This window comes from Drosophila tropicalis, unplaced genomic scaffold (assembly GCF_018151085.1).
Source record: "Drosophila tropicalis isolate 14030-0801.00 unplaced genomic scaffold, ASM1815108v1 contig_158, whole genome shotgun sequence".
NCBI classification, from domain to species: domain Eukaryota; kingdom Metazoa; phylum Arthropoda; class Insecta; order Diptera; family Drosophilidae; genus Drosophila; species Drosophila tropicalis.
Window position 1 is genome coordinate 6,118,795 of NW_027172602.1, and position 23,048 is coordinate 6,141,842.

The 23,048-nt window shown below is 40.6% G+C and overlaps 8 protein-coding genes across 9 annotated transcripts; 4 read left to right on the forward strand and 4 right to left on the reverse strand.

Annotated features, from left to right (window-relative positions):
- Positions 1 to 381: 381 nt before the first annotated feature.
- Positions 382 to 4,020, forward strand: dpr14 (defective proboscis extension response 14). The gene is given in 7 exon segments (XM_068302999.1): positions 382 to 780; positions 910 to 993; positions 1,093 to 1,131; positions 1,134 to 1,538; positions 2,027 to 2,204; positions 2,264 to 2,400; positions 2,466 to 4,020. Coding segments are annotated over 7 exon segments (1,005 nt in total). The 5' UTR covers positions 382 to 758; the 3' UTR covers positions 2,606 to 4,020.
- Positions 4,021 to 4,333: 313 nt separating this feature from the next.
- On the reverse strand, positions 4,334 to 6,034 carry bys (Bystin). Its single transcript, XM_068302569.1, has 4 exons — positions 5,805 to 6,034; positions 5,614 to 5,731; positions 4,623 to 5,550; positions 4,334 to 4,555 (listed from the first exon to the last, which is right to left on the reverse strand). Exons 1-4 carry the CDS (start codon positions 5,928 to 5,930, stop codon positions 4,405 to 4,407), a joined length of 1,323 nt encoding a protein of 440 aa, XP_068158670.1. The 5' UTR covers positions 5,931 to 6,034; the 3' UTR covers positions 4,334 to 4,404.
- A 240-nt stretch (positions 6,035 to 6,274) lies between these two features.
- Positions 6,275 to 7,683, forward strand: RpS6 (ribosomal protein S6). Its single transcript, XM_068303044.1, has 3 exons — positions 6,275 to 6,416; positions 6,611 to 6,815; positions 6,889 to 7,683. The coding sequence occupies exons 1-3, from the start codon at positions 6,411 to 6,413 to the stop codon at positions 7,422 to 7,424; spliced, it is 747 nt and encodes a 248-aa protein (XP_068159145.1). The 5' UTR covers positions 6,275 to 6,410; the 3' UTR covers positions 7,425 to 7,683.
- A 426-nt stretch (positions 7,684 to 8,109) lies between these two features.
- On the reverse strand, positions 8,110 to 10,931 carry p115 (General vesicular transport factor p115). Its single transcript, XM_068303442.1, has one exon. It carries the CDS (start codon positions 10,819 to 10,821, stop codon positions 8,260 to 8,262), a length of 2,562 nt encoding a protein of 853 aa, XP_068159543.1. The 5' UTR covers positions 10,822 to 10,931; the 3' UTR covers positions 8,110 to 8,259.
- A 450-nt stretch (positions 10,932 to 11,381) lies between these two features.
- On the forward strand, positions 11,382 to 18,065 carry Remo (Remoulade). The gene is made up of 3 exons (XM_068300693.1): positions 11,382 to 11,758; positions 11,867 to 12,085; positions 12,147 to 18,065. The coding sequence occupies exons 1-3, from the start codon at positions 11,514 to 11,516 to the stop codon at positions 17,125 to 17,127; spliced, it is 5,445 nt and encodes a 1,814-aa protein (XP_068156794.1). The 5' UTR covers positions 11,382 to 11,513; the 3' UTR covers positions 17,128 to 18,065.
- Positions 17,881 to 19,813, reverse strand: LOC137585054 (N(G),N(G)-dimethylarginine dimethylaminohydrolase 1). The gene is made up of 5 exons (XM_068300705.1): positions 19,680 to 19,813; positions 19,094 to 19,416; positions 18,936 to 19,033; positions 18,637 to 18,861; positions 17,881 to 18,569 (listed from the first exon to the last, which is right to left on the reverse strand). Exons 1-5 carry the CDS (start codon positions 19,712 to 19,714, stop codon positions 18,444 to 18,446), a joined length of 807 nt encoding a protein of 268 aa, XP_068156806.1. The 5' UTR covers positions 19,715 to 19,813; the 3' UTR covers positions 17,881 to 18,443.
- Positions 19,814 to 20,117: 304 nt separating this feature from the next.
- On the forward strand, positions 20,118 to 21,547 carry MagR (Iron-sulfur cluster assembly 1 homolog MagR). 2 transcript variants are annotated; one of them, XM_068299426.1, is made up of 5 exons: positions 20,118 to 20,435; positions 20,569 to 20,622; positions 20,691 to 20,766; positions 20,841 to 20,915; positions 21,071 to 21,547. In XM_068299426.1, exons 1-5 carry the CDS (start codon positions 20,352 to 20,354, stop codon positions 21,172 to 21,174), a joined length of 393 nt encoding a protein of 130 aa, XP_068155527.1. In that variant the 5' UTR covers positions 20,118 to 20,351; the 3' UTR covers positions 21,175 to 21,547. The 2 variants fall into 2 exon arrangements, with proteins under 2 accessions (XP_068155527.1, XP_068155519.1); XM_068299418.1 differs by having other exon boundaries at positions 20,119 to 20,435; positions 20,838 to 20,915.
- Positions 21,296 to 22,895, reverse strand: Arp6 (Actin-related protein 6). Its single transcript, XM_068299405.1, has one exon. It carries the CDS (start codon positions 22,803 to 22,805, stop codon positions 21,609 to 21,611), a length of 1,197 nt encoding a protein of 398 aa, XP_068155506.1. The 5' UTR covers positions 22,806 to 22,895; the 3' UTR covers positions 21,296 to 21,608.
- Between the last annotated feature and the right edge of the window lie 153 nt (positions 22,896 to 23,048).

Here is a 23,048-nt window from a genome sequence, read left to right on the forward strand (position 1 = left end):
TTAATTTGTAGACATTTCTTTTGAAATTTGACTTTAATTACAAGACATTTTTTTGAATTAATCAAACTAATTAAATATCATACATTTATCAGTGATTTCAAAGAGATTTTCATTATACCTATTAAACTCTCAATTAACTTATATAAAGTCAAAATAGCATAGAAAAAGTTGCAGTCAATCTATCAAATTCGGTAATCCCCAGGATTTTCAAATTTGTAATGGCAACCAAGATAACCAACAAACATATACAGTGTTAGAGAGCGAGAAATCTGAATGCCCCAAAGCAGACGCTGAAGCTGCAATATGATGATATTTGGCCATGCGCATATCGTACCCTGACCTACATTTGCGGAATTGTTGGTCATCCTTTCAGCATCTCTCAGCAGTTTCAGTATTAGCAGCAGCATTCCGAGCTAAAAAAGAATTTAAAAAAATCAACAAAAACAAAGCAAAGCAAGCGCAAAAAAAAAGAAGCAAAACGCAGAAAAAATTCAAATAATAAATGCGGATTTACATTTGTCTTAAGGGAGTATTTTGGAGATTTAATTAAGCTTTACATAGCGGACTAACACACAAAAAGAAGCAAGGCAAAAGCAAAAGTGTCAAAATGCTCACGACCACAAAATAACTTTAAATAGGAATCGATAAAAAGGGGATTCTTTTTGTGTTTGCAATGAAACTGCTGCTAATGCCAAAACTCGTAATGGCACGCTTATGCAGTTAGATACAAATAACGAGAATTATATTCAAGTGCATCTATGTGTATTTGCATATTTTGCGGTAAGTCCTAAGGCCACCCACAAACCCCAAACACACACACACACACACATACACACACGCACACATACACGAATATACATAAATTTATATATATTTTAATCTAATTATATTCTTTATTGCCAAGGACAGTAATGAAATCAAGATTATTTTGGATACTTGCAATTATATATTCATCCCTACATCATATCGGTTCTGGCTCAACCTCAACCACATGTAAGTAAGGCAAACAAACACACATACATATGTACATGTTCAATTCCTATATGCAAATACATTAATTACCCATTACATTGCTTTTTCTTATTCCGGCAGTAAAACGTCCACGGGCTGGGGATCCATTCGATACATTTCCAAAAATTTCTGGCAAGAGTTCTCATCGCCATTCACAGATACACCCGAAGATGAGGAACTGGAGGTTACAGAGACCACAACACACGAACCATTCCCATTTTTTGCCGATCCCTATACAACAGTTAATATAAGCACTCAACTATCATCGAATGTCTATTTGCATTGCCGTGTCAATGATCTCCAAGGCAAGACAGTGTCCTGGATGCGTAGACGGGGTGAGGATCTCACCTTGATTACCTTTGGCCAGCATACCTATAGCGGTGATTCGCGTTATTCCTTGGAATTTGAAGAGCCAAATGATTGGAAACTCCTTATCCAATTTGCCAATGAACGAGATGAGGGTCCATATGAGTGTCAGGTCTCCTCACATCCGCCATTGGTGTTATTGGTATACTTAACTATTATTGGTATGTAAAACCTAACAGAAACTCGAATTTTTCCATTGCGTGCTTTTGGGGTTAAACGACCAAAAAAATCTGCCAGAATTTTGCAGGAATTTCACAATTCTGACCTAATAAGACTCTAAAACGACAAATTATGAATATATGATTAAACTAGATGAGATTTCGGCATTCCATAAACTAAAATCTTTAAAAAATATCGAAATTTAACAAAATGGCAAGACTAAATGTTCTGCCTTAACGCAAAATTCTAAAAATTTGTGATATTTTGCCATCAATAGAAGTCAATAAGTTAATACTTTAATATTTTATGAATTCGATTTTTGGCAACGAAATTGTTTCATTTCCTCCCTAAATCTGATAAGGCCTAATACTTCCATCGGTTACTCTTAATATATAAAGATTCAGGCTTGAATTTGAAATTCAGAGAACGACTTCCCTTTTGTTGAGATATATTTAAAGTTTAATATAATTTTTTATTGCCTTTCAATCAGTTCCTCATGTGGAAATTCTTGATGAACGGGGATCAGCCACACCGGAGAAATATTATAAAGCGGGCAGCACCATTGAGTTGCAGTGTGTGATATCAAAAATTCCGCATCCTTCGTCCTATATCACCTGGCGACATGGTGTACGGCTCCTTAACTATGATACCAGTCGTGGTGGCATCAGGTAAATAATCTATTACACCAATCAATCTATAAACTGATCTCTAAGCTATGATAAATCAGTGTTAAAACGGATATGCTGCCGGGACGTGCCCTAAGTCGTCTCTATATAGCAAATGCGAATCGACAAGATACCGGAAATTATACTTGTATGCTGGGCAATGATATAACTGAAACAGTTGTGGTCCATGTGCTAAATGGTAAGAGCATAGCCAGTTCTTCTGGTTGTCTCGATTAACATACTTTCATTATTGTTTTGTTGAAGGTGAGGAACCAGCCGCCATGCAACATGCGAGTGGTTCCACCTATAGAGCCAACATTCCCCTAACTATGGTTGTGTTTTTCATAGTCTACATATATAATATGCTCTATGCTATGGTCAGGCCTCTCCAATTCCAACGATGACAACATTCATGTCTCCAAAAACCAAAACCAATTTCATTCTAGATATATACATATAAAAAAAGGGAAATGCATATGCCAAACCAAAAAAAAAAAACAAAAAAAATGATAAGAATCTTGTCCAGGATTGCATTTTCAAAACTTTTACTCTAATCATGGGTTGTTTAACATAAAAAAAAAAAACAAAAAATATACATAGCATTAACTGATTAGTAAGATTAAGTAATATGTACTAAAGCAAAACACACAAACACACACAGAGAAACACTTAAAACGAAAACATACATACATACTAACAATAAGTATTAAGGGCGTACGTGAATAATATTTATATTATAAAAGTCGATCAAATTGATTTTGCAAATGTTTTTTAGATCATAAAATGTCAAAAACAAAGGCCGTGTTTTTTGTTGGCTCTCTCAGTCTCTACATAGATATACATATATTTCTATGTATACATATATACACACAAATGTACCCCTTAAAGTATGCTATAGGCAGTAAAAGAAATGCTAATTAGGCAATCATGGCTTTTCAAATATTAGACTATTGCATACTTTTGGGAGTAAATTTTGAACATTTCATCTCCCTTTGGCATCACCTCATCTCATACACATGGTTGGCCTTGTTAAATGGTTGTAGCTTTTTGAAAATCAAATCAAACGGCATATCAGTTTTTGGGATCAACGATAATTCCCGTTATGAATTCATTTTTTGTTATACATTATACAACATCGAAAACAACGACAACAATAACAACAACAATTTAGTAGTTCCTTCCCCCCCTATCCCATCTTCCTATCCCTGAAAACTCTTTAAACTAGTTTCAATACAAAAAAATTTTGAAGACGAAAAAAAAACATTAGAAAAATGAGAAAGTTAAAAAGAGATGAACATGAAAATGCCATTCAAAATGGTCTAACATATCGTTTAATTATTGTTAATTAGGTTGCGGAACCATATACTATATTAAACCAAAACACAAAAACAAATGGAAATCGAAACAAATGTTATAATTAAAATTTAAAAAAACACACACACACACACACACCTAACAACAACCTTTCAAAACACTTTCGGACCAATGAGTAATCTAAATATTTGTTCTTTGAATTGCTTAATTTCATTTGAGTAAATCACCAAAAACGAAAACAAAACATTTTGCTTTGCTTTCTAATAAAAAGAAAACAAAAACGAAAATGGTCCACAGTAGTTAATATATATATACACATATATGTATGCCCTTAAAACTAAAAAAACAAAAACAAAACAAAATGTTGGAGTGAGATTAACGAAACAATACATAGAGACTAAAAAAAAATATAAAAAAACAAAAACAAACAAACAAAAAGAAGTAACGAAAATGCCACTTTTTAGAAACATTTTTGGTTACAGGAAACATAATTAAGCAAAAGAGAAAAAAATACAAAACTAAAAACATGAAAATATTTAAGAATTATTACAATTAAAATTGAAATTCTGCAAAAGCTGTAAAAACAATTGTTTTTTTTTTCACTTCTTTTCTGTCCATTCCTCTTCCTTTTGATATTAAACAATTTGAAAATTCCAGAAAATTTATTGTTTTTAATGACAAGGATAAAAAGTATATATCCGATGGATCGATCTAGACTCCAAGTGAAACCTTCAAAATGGAAATTAAGGATTTACTTGGGCTGGAATACAAGTTTGGACACAACTATTAAACTTTGTTAATTAAAGAGAATAAATATATAAGCAGATAGGTATTTTTTTTTTTGTATTTACATAACAATTCTATAATGAACTCTTGAATCTATAGTTTCTTAACCCTCATAGCCCACATCGGCATCTGTGTACATTTGTATGGGCTCCTGGGCCATTTTGTTATCGGTCTCCATCATTTCGACATCCCGGCAATGGGCGGATTGCAATTCCCGTCTAATATCTGCTGTAATTTTCGGATGAGATTTCTTTCTGCAATTTTCAAAAGGTTAATTTTGAAATTAATAATAAGATCGTATCATCATAATCAACAACTTACTTTAATAGCTGCAGCAGGGCCTCCTTTTGCTCGGAGGATATATCATTCTTGTATCTCTGGGAAAAAGTTAGCAAACTTTGGTGCCATAGTACTGGCAACTCACGTCTGTCGGTCTCGAAACGTAGAAAATGAAAAACAGCCGCATCGACGACACGATATGGCAGAGCATAACGCTTATCAAGGAAGTAACGTATAAATATTGAATTCGCGCCTGAATAACTCATCTCACATATTTTCAATAAACAGGCAGAGGAATGAAGCACAGGTATGGAACTACGTGCCACCACACTGCCAAAGATAATGGCCTCGCGGAGATTACAATCACCGGCCTCGAGCAAGGGCAGAATTATTCCCTTCATAAAGGCTGCTGGTTTGAAGAGAGCCCGCTTCAGAGCATTATATAGATGCATATTAAGCTTCTTGTATTCGCATAGATCATCACGAATACGAGGCAATAGGACCAAATTATAGAAACGCTGAGCCATTGCCTGCGAGAGAACCGAACAAAAGATTCGTGTGCCCTGAAACATGGCAGCTGCTGTCCAATTATGTGGCTCTGTGATAAATAGAATTTGCTCCCAATTCCTTAGTTTCGGTATAATTTTGAAGGCCTTCGGAATTTTGCCGCTACGATAACGTTTCAGTACATCTCGCACTCCTTCATACATTTCTTTCACTTTTGGATCAATCTCTTCGATTTTAAGAGAGCCCTCATCAGAAATTTTCGTATGTATATCGGCTTCTTTCTCTTGAATCTTTTGCATTATCATTTTGGATAGATGCAAGGTACGTTTGCCCTCATGTGAGTCCGTTGAATGTTGCTGGAAACGTTCAAAGGCGGCTACATCCTCATCATCCATGCCTAAATCGGCCATAAAATCAGTTTCATTCACATCTTCCACCACATCACCAGCCTGATGTCCATCAGCTACAAATATTAGAATCAGAAATTACTTCTGCACAGAAGGATCAAAGATGCGGTTTGACTTACACAAATTAAAATTCACTTTTCTTGGTGTAACCAAACTGGGAAAGTTCTCCTCGTCCAGCTCCAATTGTTGTAACTTGGCTGCTGCCAAAATTTTTTGACTACTCTTGGCATCTATATTCTATACACATTGAGGGAGAAGAGTTGTGTGTTTGTAAATACCATAAGGATAGAATTCAATTCTTGTTTATTACCGGTGACTCTTCAGTACGCAATTTGACTTTGTCCTTTTTCGATTTGGAAACTTTACCCTCTGTAATTTGCTTCTCCAGGCTGACATTCTTTATTGTTGCCACATTGGCCTTCTTTGGTTTACCCATATTGGTGAGTCAATAATTGTTTGCTTGTCCACTTGTTTGGTTGAATAAAAACAGTCAAGACCCAGGACAGGCTTCAACACGTGTTGCAACAATAACGTTATGGGCTTGCCACCTCGCGGCTAGTTCATAACAATCAACAAGAGTGTTGCCAGATGGCAATATTATTTGGTCAGGAAATTTCGATAAAATTATTTCATTCGAATTTTAATCATAAAATTGTCTAGTAACTGCTGAGATTTCTTATTCTTTTTATTACATTTATAAACAATTATTGCTAAATTTAATTTTCAGTTCGTTAAAATCACGACATCACAAGAAAATTTGATACTTTTTTGACATATCGATAAATAATAGTGTGACCACAACTTCGAAGCGATTCTAGTATTTTCTTGTCCATCGCTTGCTGTCACATTGCTACCACCCCTATTTCCTTTTCCGTTTCTTTTCTTTTTCTGCGTTGCCTGCGTAAAGACCGACAGAATGAAGGTGTGTGCTAAAAATGTGTTAAAAATTATTATTTTTAAATTTTTTTCTGGTGATACTTGGTTAAATTGTTGTGAATTAACAGTAACGTTTACAAAGAAAGCATTACAAATGCGAATGCGGGATAAAATAATCTGATATGAGTCTCATGTGTTTCGGCGGAATGCTAATCAATCATTGTTGTTGTATTGTTATAGCTCAACGTTTCTTATCCCGCAACGGGATGCCAAAAATTATTCGAGGTTGTCGATGAGCACAAGCTCCGTGTGTTCTACGAGAAGCGTATGGGCCAGGTTGTGGAGGCCGATATCTTGGGCGATGAATGGAAGGGCTACCAACTCCGCATTGCTGGCGGCAACGACAAGCAGGGCTTCCCCATGAAACAGGGTGTCCTGACTCACGGTAAAATAGCAAACAAAAATAAATGATCATACCTGGCGTTTCTTAATCCTAATATCCATGTTTTCTCTTGCAGGTCGTGTCCGTCTGCTCCTGAAGAAGGGACACTCTTGCTATCGTCCACGCCGTACTGGTGAGCGTAAGCGTAAATCTGTGCGCGGCTGCATCGTTGATGCCAACATGTCAGTTCTGGCTTTGGTTGTGATCAAGAAGGGTGAACAGGAAATTGGCGGTCTTACCGACACCACCATTCCACGTCGTTTGGGTCCCAAGCGTGCCAGCAAGATCCGTAAGCTGTACAACCTTGGCAAGGAAGATGATGTCCGTCGCTATGTTGTGCGTCGCCCATTGCCCGCCAAGGACAACAAGAAGGCCACCTCCAAGGCACCCAAAATCCAGCGTCTGATCACTCCCGTTGTTCTGCAGCGCAAGCACAGACGTATTGCCCTGAAGAAGAAGCGCCAGACAGCATCCAAGGAGGCTGCCGCCGACTACGCCAAATTGTTGGTGCAGCGCAAGAAGGAATCCAAGGCTAAGCGTGAGGAGGCCAAGCGTCGTCGCTCTGCTTCGATTCGCGAGTCCAAGAGCTCCATCTCAAGTGACAAGAAGTAAATCAGAAGTAGCAGTCAACAAAAAAAAAACACATTAACTACCAGAGGCAGAGAAAGCAGAACCACACCAACCAACCAACATCAGCACAATATGCACATTGTTGCTTAAAACATTTGTTTTTTCCAACCATGTTGTTGTTTTGCGAGAGACACCTTTTAACACACACAAGAAACAAAAATAGAAATTGAGGGACATATAGATTGTAAACGGTTCTTTGTGTTTTTCAAAAATAAAACTGTAAAAATGGTTTACAGTGTAATTTTGTGATTTTTCTTCAATCTTTGTATCAAAAATGTGCTTGGGCAACATTCTGTCGCCGCCACGCCGAATTTGAGTAATAGAATTAGCAATTCGGTTCGTGCCAAGTATTGGGCATCTTAGAGGTTCTTAGACATTTGTCTAATTTGTTTAATTTCCTGATACCAGGATTCAATATAATTATTATCCGCATTCCATTTTAAATGGAAATTAGGGGACAAAAAATCAAAAGGATTGATCAGTCAAAGATGATTCTTATAGTTGTCTTTTATGTTTTTAACAATCTCCTGGAAAACAATAATACCAATAGGCATTGGGAATACCCAAACAATGAACTAAATATATTTCCCTTTTTCACAAATGAGCCAAATACATTATTTATATAGATATATGTATATATATTTGTATAAATAAAAAACAATCAGAATGTATGTATAGGTATTATTAGTTTAGGTTCTATCAGGAGAAATAGGATAAATTGTAGATTTTCTGGTTCGTTAAATGAAGGGAAGAAGTGAGGGAGGCAGTCGATGCTCTTCTTATTCTTTTTCTCGCTCTCGCTTGTCGCCGTCTCTCTCTATCTGCTGGCACTCAATTCAATAGCTGCATCTCCCCCTGATGACGGACATTCAGATGATCCGGAACTTTTCGTTTGCGTTTCTTCCTCCCCCCGCAGTAGTATGTTATCCTCGTGACGTGCCAATTTGGCCTCCTGATCGGCCAGAAGTTCGAGCAAATCCTCTTGATCTTTCTGTGTGGCTTTGAGAGCAGCTTCGGCCGCATCGGAACGTTGCTTCTCGGTGACCAGCTGTTGGCGCAGTGTCTCCAATTCCTTGGTAAGTCGTATATTCTCAGCAAAATACATATTTGCCTGATAGCGAGCTGCATTGAGGTCCTCCTCGCTAGCTGCTGGTACTGCTGCTGCCGGCAATGGTGGCTCCGCCGGTGATACGGCTTGATCATTGGGTGTATGATTCGATGCCTGACCATTTGTGGCGCCTAGCTGGGCCTTTAGCAATGTGTTTTGATCCGAGATTTGTGCACGGAGCGATTGCTCCTCGCTCAGTTTTTCCTTTAGGTCAGTGTTCTCTTGCTCCAACTCTTTGGTGGTCTGCTGAAGAGCTTGAATCTGGCCATCCATGCCTCTGATAATGCCTTTGTATTGGGACACCAGGGCCGATGCCTCCGAACTGAGAGTCAACTCTGTCAGCTCAATGCCATCCACATCGAATCCACTAACCAGTTTGGCTATTAATGCTTCCAATCCCTTGTATAGCTTGCAATACTCATAATCTAGGAGCAGTTCTCCCGCTGATTTGGCCCTAATCTGAGCTTGTTTGCAGGCTCGGCTATACGCTTCGTGGCGGGAGACCTCGGCCAGCTTATTACAGAAGGTTTCCTGGCCAATGCGCTTAATAATCAACTGGCTAATGTCTTCTCGCCTCTGCTGGGGCAGAGAATTGTCATTAAACTGAATGCACAGGCCCATAAGAAAGGCGCACATGCCTTGGACAAGGAATTCGCGCTCGTCATGCTCGTTGGAGCACAATTGGGCTGTCAGATAGGCCATGGTGCCCTGTGTTTCCAGCAAAGCTTTCACCGCGCCCGGGCAATGTGCCAACCAAAGGCTGAGCAACATCAGAAGCCCCACCTTACTCTGCAGGCGGTAACGTTCCTGTTGCATTAGATTTGTACACTGTTCCAGTAAAGTAATAGGACGATGCCCACCGGGAGTAGCCAGCAAGACACGTAGAAGTTCCTCCTTTAGAGCTACATTTTCCACTAACGAATGCATCAAGGCCACAGCAGAGAACCAATTGGCCAAAGCGTCCGCCGAAAAGAGGCCAGTGCAAAGGAGTTGGCCCGTCGACAAAGAGCTTACATCTGAGGCACTGGATGGCAAAAGGGTCTGAACTACAACCCTTTGTCCCTCGCTATTTCTATAGAGGAAACATTCGAAGCAATAGAGAACCGCACAACGCAGAGCCAACAGTTGCTTCTCATTGATCATGGACATTAGGAGGACAACTATGGCTGGTCGGGGTGGATTACTCGGGGCCATTACACGACTCAACTCATCCTGATTATCTCGCTCGCCGCGTATCACCTCGGCCACAGCATTGATGGTCTCCGTAAGAATATCCGCTGGAACACCGCTACTCATCAAAATCTCGCACAGAGCCTGGAGCAATTGGCTTTTTTGCATAACCCTCTGACAGGCAGTGACAACCTGCTGTTGATTGCTAGGAGTTACCAGTGCTCTAACAACCTGCAAGAGGCAATGGAAATTGGATACTTTTTGTGGCGACCAGCCAGCCTCTTCCACATCCTGGCCGAGGACAAACATTGGCGCAAGCTTTTGTATGTAACTGCCCTCCTTGAAAAACTGCTGATTGCTTGAATTATTCTTCAAGAGATTCAGAAGCAAAATAAGGCAATCTTCTACGACAATGCCACCATCCGAGCAGCCCTCTTCCCTGACAATATCGAAGAGCCGATCAAACGCATTCTCGAAGGCCACAATTTTCTGTATATTGGAATTTCCTTTGGTTAATTCAATCAAGAGTAGGAGCACATCGTTGCGTATAACCTCCCGACTATCTGTAAGTAAATCCATGAGCTTGGACACACCCATGGGACTGACCAAGACCAGATCCTGCAGTTCCCTCGTCTTATTGGCTATCAATGATGTGATTAACTGAATGGCCGCACGCCTTACACGGAAATCATACTCATCCAGGTAGCCCATCACCAGTGTGACATTTTCCGGCGTCTTAATGAACATCTCTGTGAACTGTTCACCCACATTGACAGATACTGTTGGATTGTCGGCCTCTTCATCGAACTCCTCGCTGGTGACAATATTGCATAGTGTGTCCAGGGCGTAGCTAATAATCTCTGCATCCTGGCCATCGTTCTGCAGCACTTGAACTAATGGGGGCATACCCTGGGCTCCCACTTCGATACGATATTTGCGGGAGAGGGCCTTCAAGGCCCGGCAGGCATCTCGCCGATCTTCCAGCAGTGTCGACGAATATACGCGATCCACCAGCTTCTCCACCGTCTCGGCCGCGCTAGGCTGTTGGCCCGGCTCGGTGCCGCCCAAGACGGTCTTGATGCCACTTTTCAAGAATTCCATCCACCTAAGCTTTTATTCAATTGAAATTTCGTTGCCGTTTTATACTGACACGTCAATTTTATGTTGTTAATCAAAAAAAAAAAAAAACAATCGGTACGTGCCCCAACCCAATTTGCCGCACTCTGGTCACACTGGAGCATCGAGGTGGCGGTTTCTCACAGGCATTTATACGCAAAAATCTGATTTTATTATTTATAAATAGGTCGCGTCAAACAATTTTAGGGGTTATAAAACAAGCTCTGGTGCATTCAATTTTCATTATTATTATTTGTCAATCATTTATTTTAGGCCATAATTTTTAAAAAAATTTAAAACTTCTGCTGTAGAGGTAAAATTATCGATTAGTTTTGTGACAATAGCAATAATTTCAAAAATATATAAAAATCAGAAACAAATGAAAGAAAAACTCTGTAACTAAATGTTTGTCACGAAATCGTTTTCTTTTACAAATCTAACGAGAAAATCGTATTTTTGTTTGATTTGCAAAATTATCGTTACTATATGTTGGAGTTATCGATGTTTAGACAAATGCAATTTCTTTTTGGTATTTTTTAGTCTATTTTCGAAGCAAAGTCTTTTTTGTTGTATTCTTGCTGCGCTTTTTGTTTTTGTTTATAAAAGAAAATAATAAGAAAATTGTGAATTAAATGTTGAAATCATGGCGTCCAGCATGTGAGGACTAGAGCAAAAAAATGTATGCAAAGCTCCTCCTACCGCTCCTTGTTGGCAGCATTGCTCTTCTCGTCCAATTGCAGCAGCCACAGCTGCAGGTGCAGGCCCAGGCCCATGTCCAGGCGGTGGGGCTCTGTCCCAAGCGTTGCAGTTGCAAGAACATTTCGGAAAACATTCAATCGCTTCGTGTGCGTTGTGATGATCAGCATATAGTCAACTGGAAGGAGCTAAGCTTTGGAGATGAGGCGCAGATTATAGTTAGCATGTAAGAGAAATACATAAGTTCGTCCATAACGCCCCTCCCCCTGCCTCTATTATTATTTCTTTTTTGTTTTAAAAATGGCTAATGCATTTGAATTTCCATGGTTTGCAGTAATGCCAGCAAAAATGCCATAGCCCATATTGATGCGGACGATTTCAAGAATTTTACGGAGCTGAAACGTTTGGATTTATCCTCGAATCTATTGACTGAGCTGGACAATGAGACTTTTGGTGGCAGTTTGGCAAATGTAGAGCGTCTGAAATTGGCCAATAATACCATAAGTCACATTTATGAGGGAGCATTTGAATTAATGCCCAAGCTGAAGCAACTGTAAGAGTTTCTTAAAAATCTCAAAGTCAATCAGAAATTGTATTTTTTTATTTTTTTTTAGTGATTTGTCTAATAATCCGTTGGCCTGCGATTGTGGATTAATTTGGTTAATTGCCTGGTCTAATGCCAGGGATGTGCGACTTCAGCCGGCACCAAAATGTGAATCTCCAGTAGTGTTTCGTGGAATGCCGCTCAAGAAGCTTAAAGTGGGCAACGATTTCCACTGCGAATCGCAATTGCAGCCGCTGCTCGAGCTAGAGCCAAGCCAGAATCAAGTTGCCTTTGAGGGCGATGAATTGCAATTGAAATGCTTTGCTCCTCGTGTGGCTGTGGGAGCGCCCAGAGAATCTGAAGATCTACCCACACGGGCCTATGTCTTTTGGGGCTGGTCAGATCGTATTCGCAGCCGAAACTCTACCGAAGATATTATCTACAGGGATCCAACGAAAATATTTCCCGATGTCAATCTGGAGACACGACATTCCACTGACTCGGGCATCCTTAAATCAATACTTCGCATCTCGAGTCTAACGCAGAATCACACAGGTATGTGGGATTGTACCCTCCGGTCCCAGCAAGCAAATCTTTCGCAATCAATTGTTCTGCATGTCGTGGCTAAGGACACGTTGTACTGTGAGGCCAAAGTGGTACACACCAATAAGGGTGTCTATCACTGGCCACGCACTATGCGAGGCGAAACTGTGGTGCAAGAGTGCGTAGAGGAGCCCACCGATGTAGCAGAGCATCGAAGAGCCTCACATGAGTGCAGTCCGGCCGGCGAATGGCTGAATCTCAATACAGAGAGCTGTGTCTATGTAAGTGAGACTACTCGTATTCTGGAGCAGTTCGCTAAGGTCAATCTAACGCTGACGAAAGGCCAAAATGCATTAGAGATCGCTCGTCGATTACATAACTTCACCCAAATGCAGACGCAACTGCATAAGATCCGCGATCCTATGGATTTGGAGTATATAGCTCGAACGCTTATCAAATATCTAGATCAATCCATGGAGATACAGGAGATAAGTTCCTTGCTCTTGGACATTGTGTCGCAGTTAATGAATTTGCCCAGTCAGCTGTTTCAACAGGCTCAGCGGGAGCAAGGGTCGGGTCAGAAGCTTCTCCGTGTCGTAGAGATCTCCTCCATGCGTATACAAGAGGAACAGCAACAATATGCAGATGGTATTGCTCCACCCTATAACTGGCAGCCACGTAATATTTTCGTGGAATTCTTCAACATTAGCCTGGAATCTTTTTCCAGTTTGTCGTGCGTTTGGCTGGAAGAGCAACCAAGTCCCCGGGGATTTCAATGCAATAGCTCCAATGATACCATACCCATGTATGAGCTGGGCGATATTGATGCAGCCATTCAATTGCCCTATAATGCCGTTGCCAACAATGCGACTCTCAATTCCAATCCGAAGCATTTACGTTTGATGTTCGCTCTGCATAGAAATGGAAAGTTATTGCCTCAACTGAAGGAAAATGAATCTCTATCATCGGCCATAATAGGAGCTGCCGTGTATGGCCATGAAGGATTAATACATTCTCTGGAGACGCCAGGAAATGGTGTCTTATCGGATTTCGAAGAGGATATCTATCAGCAACGTATAACCATTATGCTTCGAGCCCATCCTTATCACAGTGAAGTGAGTGCTCCACGGCCTGCTTGGTGGGATCCAGAGTTGCAGCAATGGAATCCTCAGGTATGCCAACAGCATTATCAACATCGCACTTTGGTCATGTTCAGCTGCAATCGGCTGGGTTACTTTGGATTGCTGCAGAGTAGAGAACATTTAAATGATTTTCGCAGCGAGGAGGCCGGTGCTCGATTCCATCACCCGCCAATGGCCATCTATGCTGGATGTTCGGTATTATTCGCCTGCCTTGCATTTAATATAGTCACCTTTGTGGTCTTTGGTTATGCCATCAGAATCAATCGTGAACAGAGACATGCTCTTGTCAATACGTGGTTAGCTCTGGCTGCTCTCACATTAATCTTTGTTTTGGGCATCTATCAGACAGCCAGTCAGATGCATTGTCGTCTCTTTGGCCTTATGATGCACTACCTCAGTCTGTGTGTACTGTTGTGGGTGAGCGTTAGCCTGAGCAGTATGTACAAAAGACTAACCAAGGGAACTTCGATATCGAGCCAAGCCGGCGAATCTGTCGATGCGGCAGCTACGATGACGCCACAACAAAGACAACGAAAACCCATATTGGGTATCTATCTGGTGGGCTGGGGCATTGCCTTGCTTATCTGTGGCATTAGCAGTGCGGTCAATCTGGCTGAATATGCGGCATATAGTTTCTGCTTCCTTCATAGCGCAACCACAATGAATGCTGTCCTTGTGCCTGCTAGTATTCTCTTGATCTTTTGTGGAATACTCGCCTTGTGCATTTACTATCAACTTAGTCAGCAAGCTGTAAATGTTTTGCAGTTGCAACAGCATCAGAATCATCATCATCTGCAGCAACGTCAATATACACAGGCCACCGAGCATATTGATTTGGATTGGTTAGATGCCAATGGAAGTGCCCGCAAAGATCTAGCCAGTAGTCTGCATCTACAGCAGCAACAGCAGCAGGAGCAATACAGCACATTAAGTAATCCCTTGAGCAGCATTGTCGACGATTATGAGCGTTCCAACATGTCACATCTTCGTGGACATTTTATATTTCTTGTCCTTTATGCAATAGCCTGGATATCGGCTGCCCTTTATGTGCAAAGTGCTGGCCAAGAGCATATATTTGTTGTCAGCTTTCTGTGCGCATGCGTGTGTCTTGGTTTGTTCCTTCTGGTCTTTTACAATATGAGTCGCATGGATGCTCGTCAGGCTTGGGCACAGCATAGCCAGAGGCAGCAGAGACGTCGTCAGGCCAAGCATCAGATTATGTCCATGTCGTATAACAACACCAACACCGTGGGCAGCAGTCAACGGAGATGCTCACCAAGTCAAGCCGGAGCAATGATCAGTAATTCCATAGTGGCTTATAAGGCAAACCCCGGACCTGGTGCTGGTGGCAGTTTGTATGAGGCAGCCAATAATTCTGCTGGTTCTCGTTCCAATAGTCAATGTTCGCGTAGCATGCGCAGCCAGACGAGAAGTCAAACGAGAAGTCAGCAGCAGCAACAGGAACACCAACTCCTACCACCTGGTAGTGCTGGTGGCGGTGTGACCATTATTAATAACACAAATCCCACAAATCAACAGAATGTTGTGGTGCCGCCTCATAGTCTAAATGCCTTGATGCATGGCTCTCAGCATGACTTGATACCATCGGCGGAAATCTTCTACAATCCCAATCAAATCAATGTGGCTCGCAAGTTCTTTAAGAAGCAAAAACGATTGGCCAAACGTAACAATTTCGAATTGCAGCGTCAGACAATGCCGCAGCATATGCAGCAAATGCAGAGCCATCACAGTCTAAGCGATGCCAGCTCGGAGCAATTGTATAGTCGTCATCATAATGCCATGACCCTGCTAGCTGGCGGTAGCAAGGTGAATAACACCAATTTGCATTACAAATCACAGCAGACGCCTCCAGGTGGTTCCAATCTTCATTTGATGCCTAATAAAATGGAAAACGTCAATACTGAATCTTTGCAGTTCAAGAGATTTGTCCCAGCCACAAAGATTATGCAGGCCAATATCTATACGAATATACCAGAGACCCTAACTCCTCAGCATGAGGTCATTAAATTGAGAAACAGAACCCGTACACCCTCCCTGCTAGATGAAACGCTGCACGAACAGGATGACGACGACGATGAGGTTGACGAAGAAGATGACGATGATGAGGAGGTGGAAGTAGAAGTCGCTGTTGTCGAGGAGGAAGAGGAGGAAATAATCGAGGAACTGGGCCATGGAGAGAATGATATAGATGATGCCAGCTCCCTGGATGAGCATGCTCCGTTGTATGCGAATACTGTAGCCACAGCTGGCTCGAATCTAATATTCTCTGGGAAAGATCGTGCACCTATAAGTAGCTCAACGCCGGTTAAGCAACCCAGTTTAGAGGCCATGAATAGCTTGGGATTGCCAGAGCCACCACCAGCACTACCAACGACCAACAGCCAAGAGGAACCACTGCTTCAAAAGCATGAGATTTATGTGTCCAATTCGTTGCAAGTAACCACCAGCAATAGTATACGTTTGGATGAAGATTTTCCCAGTGTCCTCATACGCTTTAGTCAGCTGCAACAGCAATCCAAATCGTTGAACAACATTAGCGAGATGCTCGGAACAAACGGTGGGGCAAATTCTGTTGGAAATTGTGCAGACTCTGAAGATGCCACGAATAGAAATGCAGATCCCTTGCAATCGTCAGCTACTAACCTGTTGCTGCAAGATCAACAGCAGCGTCCTCTGATGTACTCCTGTTCCAGCAGCAATCTCAGTCAACTGAAGTCGAACACGGGCAGCAATGATGTCGATAATGCACGTCTACTCTCTGCTAGCCCCACCAATGAGAGTGATCTTAACTATCAAAACTCAGAGATTAGTATACGCAGTCATGGCCTCTATGCGCCACAGGCCGATAATGATCTAAATCTAACATTGACAGACGATTTCCGTTGCTATCAATCGTCCAATGCCAGCGATGCCGATGCCGATATGGATGTTCTACAAGAATTCGATGATGAATTTGTGGCCACCAATGGTGGAGACAAGCGAACAGAGCATGACCACCCTGAACATGATCAGGACACATCCTTAGATGAATTATACGAGGCGATCAAGTGTCGTAGTCCACTGAGAAGTTGTAAACAAGAGAAGGTGACGGCGGGGCCAACTGTTGGAGAAAGGGAGGCACTGAGCATCAATAAAGAAGAGACACCCATTAAGAGCAGTCATCATCAACAACAACAGCAACATCTTCACCATCATCATCATCACCATCATCAGCATCAGCATCATGATAATCTCAACGAAACTGTCGAAGATGACAGCAGTCAGAGCAGTGTGATTTCATACATCGATCCTAGAGCCACAAGCAGCACAAGCAACGCCAACGATTCTCGCAACTATCCTAGTTAACTGTCCTAAAATAAGATTTTAATACTGTATATATAGTCACATAGAATTCAGACCCGCCGTTTATCTAAACCCTAAACCTCCTTCATCCAAAGTTCAATTTACATCATCCTCATGCAGAGAAGAAAAAATATTTTTTTTCTTCTCTATTTTACATTTATTTGGACTAGTATTATTATTGTTTTAATACTTTGATTTTTAAATGCCTGCATTTTATTAGTTTTTGTGTATTCGATTGAGATTATTTTGAAATCCTCAAATTTAAGTTAACTGCATATATCCCATCTGTTACCCTAAGAGCACAGGGTATCCACAACAGAGTAAAAGTTAAGAAAAATCAAATTATAAGATATAAGTTAGCTGATTTTTTTAGTTCCTAGATATTATTCACATGAATTATATATATATACGCATGAGCGGAAAGGGAAAGGAGTCATTGGGTAAAAATTTATTAACAAAATGTGTACCCTTAAGGACCTTATTCCCTTTCAACGTCGTGGTTTAATCCATACATCGATTTTAGAATAGTTTTTAATTTAACTGAATAGTATTTGAATTTGACCGGGATATTTATTGATATATTATTCGAAAATGTTCTTGAGATTTGTAAATTATATGAATTAATACATTTAAAACTCACCATCAAGCTTCGACCATGAAAACAAAAAACCAAGCAGTTAAAGAAAAAATTGCTTCAATGAATATACATACAAATATCTGCGGAAGAACAATTTAATGAACAAAATGAATAAGCAATTTGTTGCTCTTTTTTTGTAAAAACAGATTACAAATATTTATTTCGGTTTATATATATATAATATTTGAACACAGTTTTTGTAACAACTATATTTGCTGCCTGGAGGCCCTTCCATCAAGGATCAAAAGGGCATTCTACAGCATAATTTTGTAATAATAAATATTTGATAAATTTGTAGTTTGTATTTTTGTGTGTGTAAAATGCATAATTAATTTTGCTATAATTAATAAAAAAAAAAGAGAAAAATTACAACAAAACTGTACGAATACGAACAGGAAGGAAAGAGAGATTATGGAGGAGAAATAGAGTGTGGAATAGAGATTTGGGGCATCTATGTATGTCTAAGCCTAAGTTTTTTTTAACAATAACAATGAGGAGTAAGTAGTAGTAATACGATATACAATATATAATAGGTATATATTAATGTCAAGGATAATTGCGCATATATTGACAATGCCTGGAAATGTTGATGTTGACTGATTTGTGCGTGGTTTATCATCTATCGATCCAATTGAGAATTCTGGAATATGTATTAGTATGTAATCTATATGGCCAAGTCTGCTTAAATGCTGCGTATAGATTTCCAGCGACGTAGCAAGAGACATGATGAAGTCAATCCACTTGAATATTGACTAAATTCGCTTATATCTATATTACGTGTTGGAATGTCGATTTTTTCTTTCAAAGTCTGCAACAAAAGTGTGTATTAAAAGACTTATCCCTGAAGGTTCAAGGACCGGATTAAGTATTCAAACCTTATATGCATCTGGTATTTCCGTCGGCGATCTATGGACAATTGTACCATTTATATACAACATATTGGCTGCCCTCTCCTCAGGCAATGTTAACTTTTGATAGGTAAAACTAGCCTCACGTTCCATACGTTTCACTATCTCCTGACAAATGGCACTTGTGCTAACACATAATACATCCGGTCCTGCCATTGTAACGTAGTATTTCAAGCGTTTTGAGCCATTGACCTAATTAAGTTGATTTGTTAGTTATAATTTATGCAGACTTTAAGCATTGCATCATATGTATGTAAATAACTTACCCGTATTGGTGTTACAGGATATTCGGGATAGGCCATAGCCACCGCACGGGCTCCCTCTTCGTTGGTGAATGATGAAATGCCAATAAAAAATTCACGCCCTAACGAAACGAAGAAAAATTATAGAAGAACATAATGATATCCCAAAAATAATTGCTTACCCGTAAATAGAACATCACCACCATCCAATTGGGCATGCGGTTCATCGATTTCAATGACTGGTATATCCAGTTCCTTTTTCAATATAATAGCCATACTTTCCGCCTCGCGTCGACGCTTGGCATTTTCGGATCGACCGATTAGGGCCACTCCGTTACAGATTACAGCGCTATTCTCGACAAACACTCCCTCCGGTAAGGCATCATCTGGAGGCAGTTCAATCACATCTAGACCAATCTCGCGGAGCAGGGCACAATACTGTTCGTGTTGTTGCTTTGCCAATTGGACATCAAAGCTTCCATTCTCGAGCAAAGCATTTGAGATTCTGTTTAACAATGGAAATTAATGGATAAATTAATGAACTTGGCACTAATTTGTAAATGGAGTCGCACTGATGTGGGTGGGGTTTAGGTGGGTGGCGTCAACGATGAGGGTGAAATTTGGGGTCATGCCCCACCCAAAAGTCTCTAACCCCCTACCACTAATTCAAAAGTGACCTAATTCCCTATTACTTTGACGGTCCTTTGCCTGCATCTACGGACTAAAATTGAATCCCAAACCAGATAAATAGCCCGGATTAGGACTCACCTGGCTACTATGGCATGCGTGTATTTGGGTGACATCTTTCCCGGATAGCCGTTGGATTGGAAACAACAAAACAACAACAAACAAACTATGTATGCCCAAGCAACAATCGATAATCACATCTCTGAGTATCGATATGTAAGCGCCAAACAGATTTGAACTTCAACGTGTAACTATTAATATTAAAGAGCTTTAAACAGAAAGCATTCATTAATTAATGATAATTAATGATTCATGAACAGCAATGGACTCAAAATCTTGTGTCTTTATTGGCTTATATTATATTTGTATTTGCATCCTATCACGTGATCCTGATCCTATGGGCACACATCTCTAGTGAATCAATACTGAGCATCACTGTGAACTAGTTCTTATTTATGTCTGTTTAGATTCGTATTTACGTCTATTTTTGATTCGTTGACACATATGTTTAGTGAATTTATTATACTTAATTTAAAATTGACAAAATTCGATCGTCATTTAAATGGAATATCAACCACATTGCATCCTTCATCAGCTGACTCTTGAAGAAACCAGTTCCGTAGACCCAATTATTTAAATTATACAACACTAGAATTCACCACATACGCGTTTCGAAACATATTTTCGTTGAAATATCATAGGGACGGAGTGAAAAACAAAAAATTATATAAAAGTGGAAAGGCTTTCAAAACAATGGCAACACGTGTGGTGGCAACAGCAACAGTGCGGGCCGTCAAGGGGCGAAAATTAATACCAACACGAGCGGCCCTGACTTTGGTAAGTGGCAAGTGGACGACCGACAACATGATGAAATTGTTGAGTCCCAGACTCACCTTCTGCATGGGGCCAAGTCAGAGATTAGTTGTTTATCAGTTGTTTACTTAATGTTTATGTTCTTTTTACGACACAGACCCCGGCTGCTGTGCAACGAATCAAATCTTTACTCCAGGATAAACCAGATTTTGTAAGAAAATCAAAAACATTAATATATCATAGCTTGAATTGACGAAAAATCCGTCATTTTATTTTCAGGTTGGCCTTAAAGTGGGTGTACGTCAGCGCGGCTGCAATGGCCTCTCCTACACTTTGGACTATGCCAGTCACAAAGGTGAGTTCAATCTTCTACTTCCTCTCGAGGGTTTGCATAGAATTGATTTCGATTGTTTCTACATTTCCCAGCAGACAAATTGGATGAGGAGGTAGTCCAGGATGGTGTCAAGGTCTTCATTGACAAGAAAGCACAACTCTCATTGCTAGGTAAGTTTATTCATGTTATTAGATTCGCATAATGGACAAGAATCCTGTTCAAAGGACTATGAACGGATGACTATGACGGAAGATTCGGTTTAAGTTATAGTTTTCAGAGATTATGTAACAGTTTTTACTTAAAACAAAAACTTTGTTTATTGCAGGCACCGAAATGGATTATGTAGAATCTAAGCTATCTAGTGAGTTCGTCTTTAATAATCCGAATATTAAGGGCACTTGTGGTTGCGGCGAATCCTTCAACATGTAATCATCATGGCTTCATGGACGCCGTCTCACCCGCCTCGCAAATTGACATGTCTAAGTCTAAGTACGGATTATGGGATTCAAAAATAGTTTCAATCCCATTTAAATCCAAATTATAATGTAAATTCTATTTCGATATAAAAACTCAATGTGGTTTTTAATTTAAATTTAAGTTTGTTGTTGAATAATTAACACACACAACTCTAATGTGCTACGCTTTAGATAATGTTCTTTAGTTAATTCTGTTTCCCCATTTAGTTATTATTAGATGCTTAATTCTGTTTATTAAAACATAATTCATAATATTATAAATGGAAAAACGAAATTAATATACACAAATTGTTAACTAGTTTCTACGAGAAATATTGGAAATCCAATTCATCTGAATGTGAATATATATTTTAGTTAAGGAATACGCCGTATGTTTCGATTCGGGATTCAACGATGTTGCAACGCATGTACTCCGAATTCCTCGTAATCATCACGTGTATGAAGAAATTCGTCAAAATTGGGACTAGTGGCGACCTCCCTACCACCATACCAAGCATAACGCACTGGATCCTCCGGGCAAATCAGGGATACTTCTAAATCGTCGGGCACCAGGGCCCGTAAATCGCGTTTTAGGCGGGGCAAAAAGCCAGGAAACTGGGCACTTCCACCCACAATTAGAATGTTGAGCAAGAGTTCACGATGAGCTTGCCAGGGACATGCCTTTAGGGCATCAGCTACTGCTTCTGGTATGCCCACCTGAGGTATGCCAATGTCGGAGGGATTAAAAAGCAATTCAGGCACTGTGAAACGTTCATTGCACAGCGGCACCATCTGCTGCTGCTCTTCATCCTCACGTGGATGTCCTGGTATGCGTACATAGCCACGTTTTACTGTCGTAAAGTCTGGCAGTACATAATCGATGGCCACCTGTTTTCGCTTTGCTTCACTCTGATGGACACGCATTGTATCTTTGAAATCCTCGGCCACAAAACACACATCCTCCTTGATCTGATTTACTACATGGCTCTCATCCATCATATTGAGGTGACGGTAAGATATCAGTTCCTTCATGTGATTTGTCAGAGCTTTACCGCCCACATCGATGCGGCGAATAGCCTCCTGCACTCGCCGCCCCAGGACAAAGGGCACAATATGGGTGAAACTATAGCCTACATCGATAATAATACAGTTGAGTGATTGCATCGTAGTCCGCTCCTCGCTATCTGCCACATAGTTGTAGGCAGCCAGATCCGCAGCTGTTGTCTTGTAGAGCCCCGCCACTCGGTACTCTTCGAAAAGCATCTCAAGCATGGCCTCCTGGACACTTTGGAAATTCATTTGCGGCTCCGTAATAACTATATTCCGATTATCCAGCGTGCAACCGATGCCATCCTTACTGAATATGTAATCCCAGACGGTCTTTTGAGTGTCCCAGTTTAGAAGGTAGCCCCGCTGGAAAGCCAGGATGTAGAAAAGCGCCGATGTATCCCGGCATTCCTCGATCTGAGACCCAATAAAGGCCCGGCGTCGTTCGCTCTTCGCCTTCATAATGCAGTTGGGAATAACCCGTGGCTCGTCCTGATGCGCCAGGCCCACCTTGGCTGTGTGAGCCCCATTGTCGAGCACAATTACGGCATTAGCCATATCCCGTTAGCTTTTATCGCACCATAAAGTTGATCCAAATTTCATTTTTTCTTCTCAGCTGCGCACACAAAACAATGTTATCGGTTGGTATCCGCGATACCGATAAATGGCCATCACTAACGCTAACAGAGTTGCTTTTGATTAGCCGGTAAATTAGAGAGAAATCGCAAAAGAGTCGAAGTAACGAGCCAAATGAGTCATGCTAACGAGTCGAACTCATACAAAGAAGTCGAACAAAGGAGT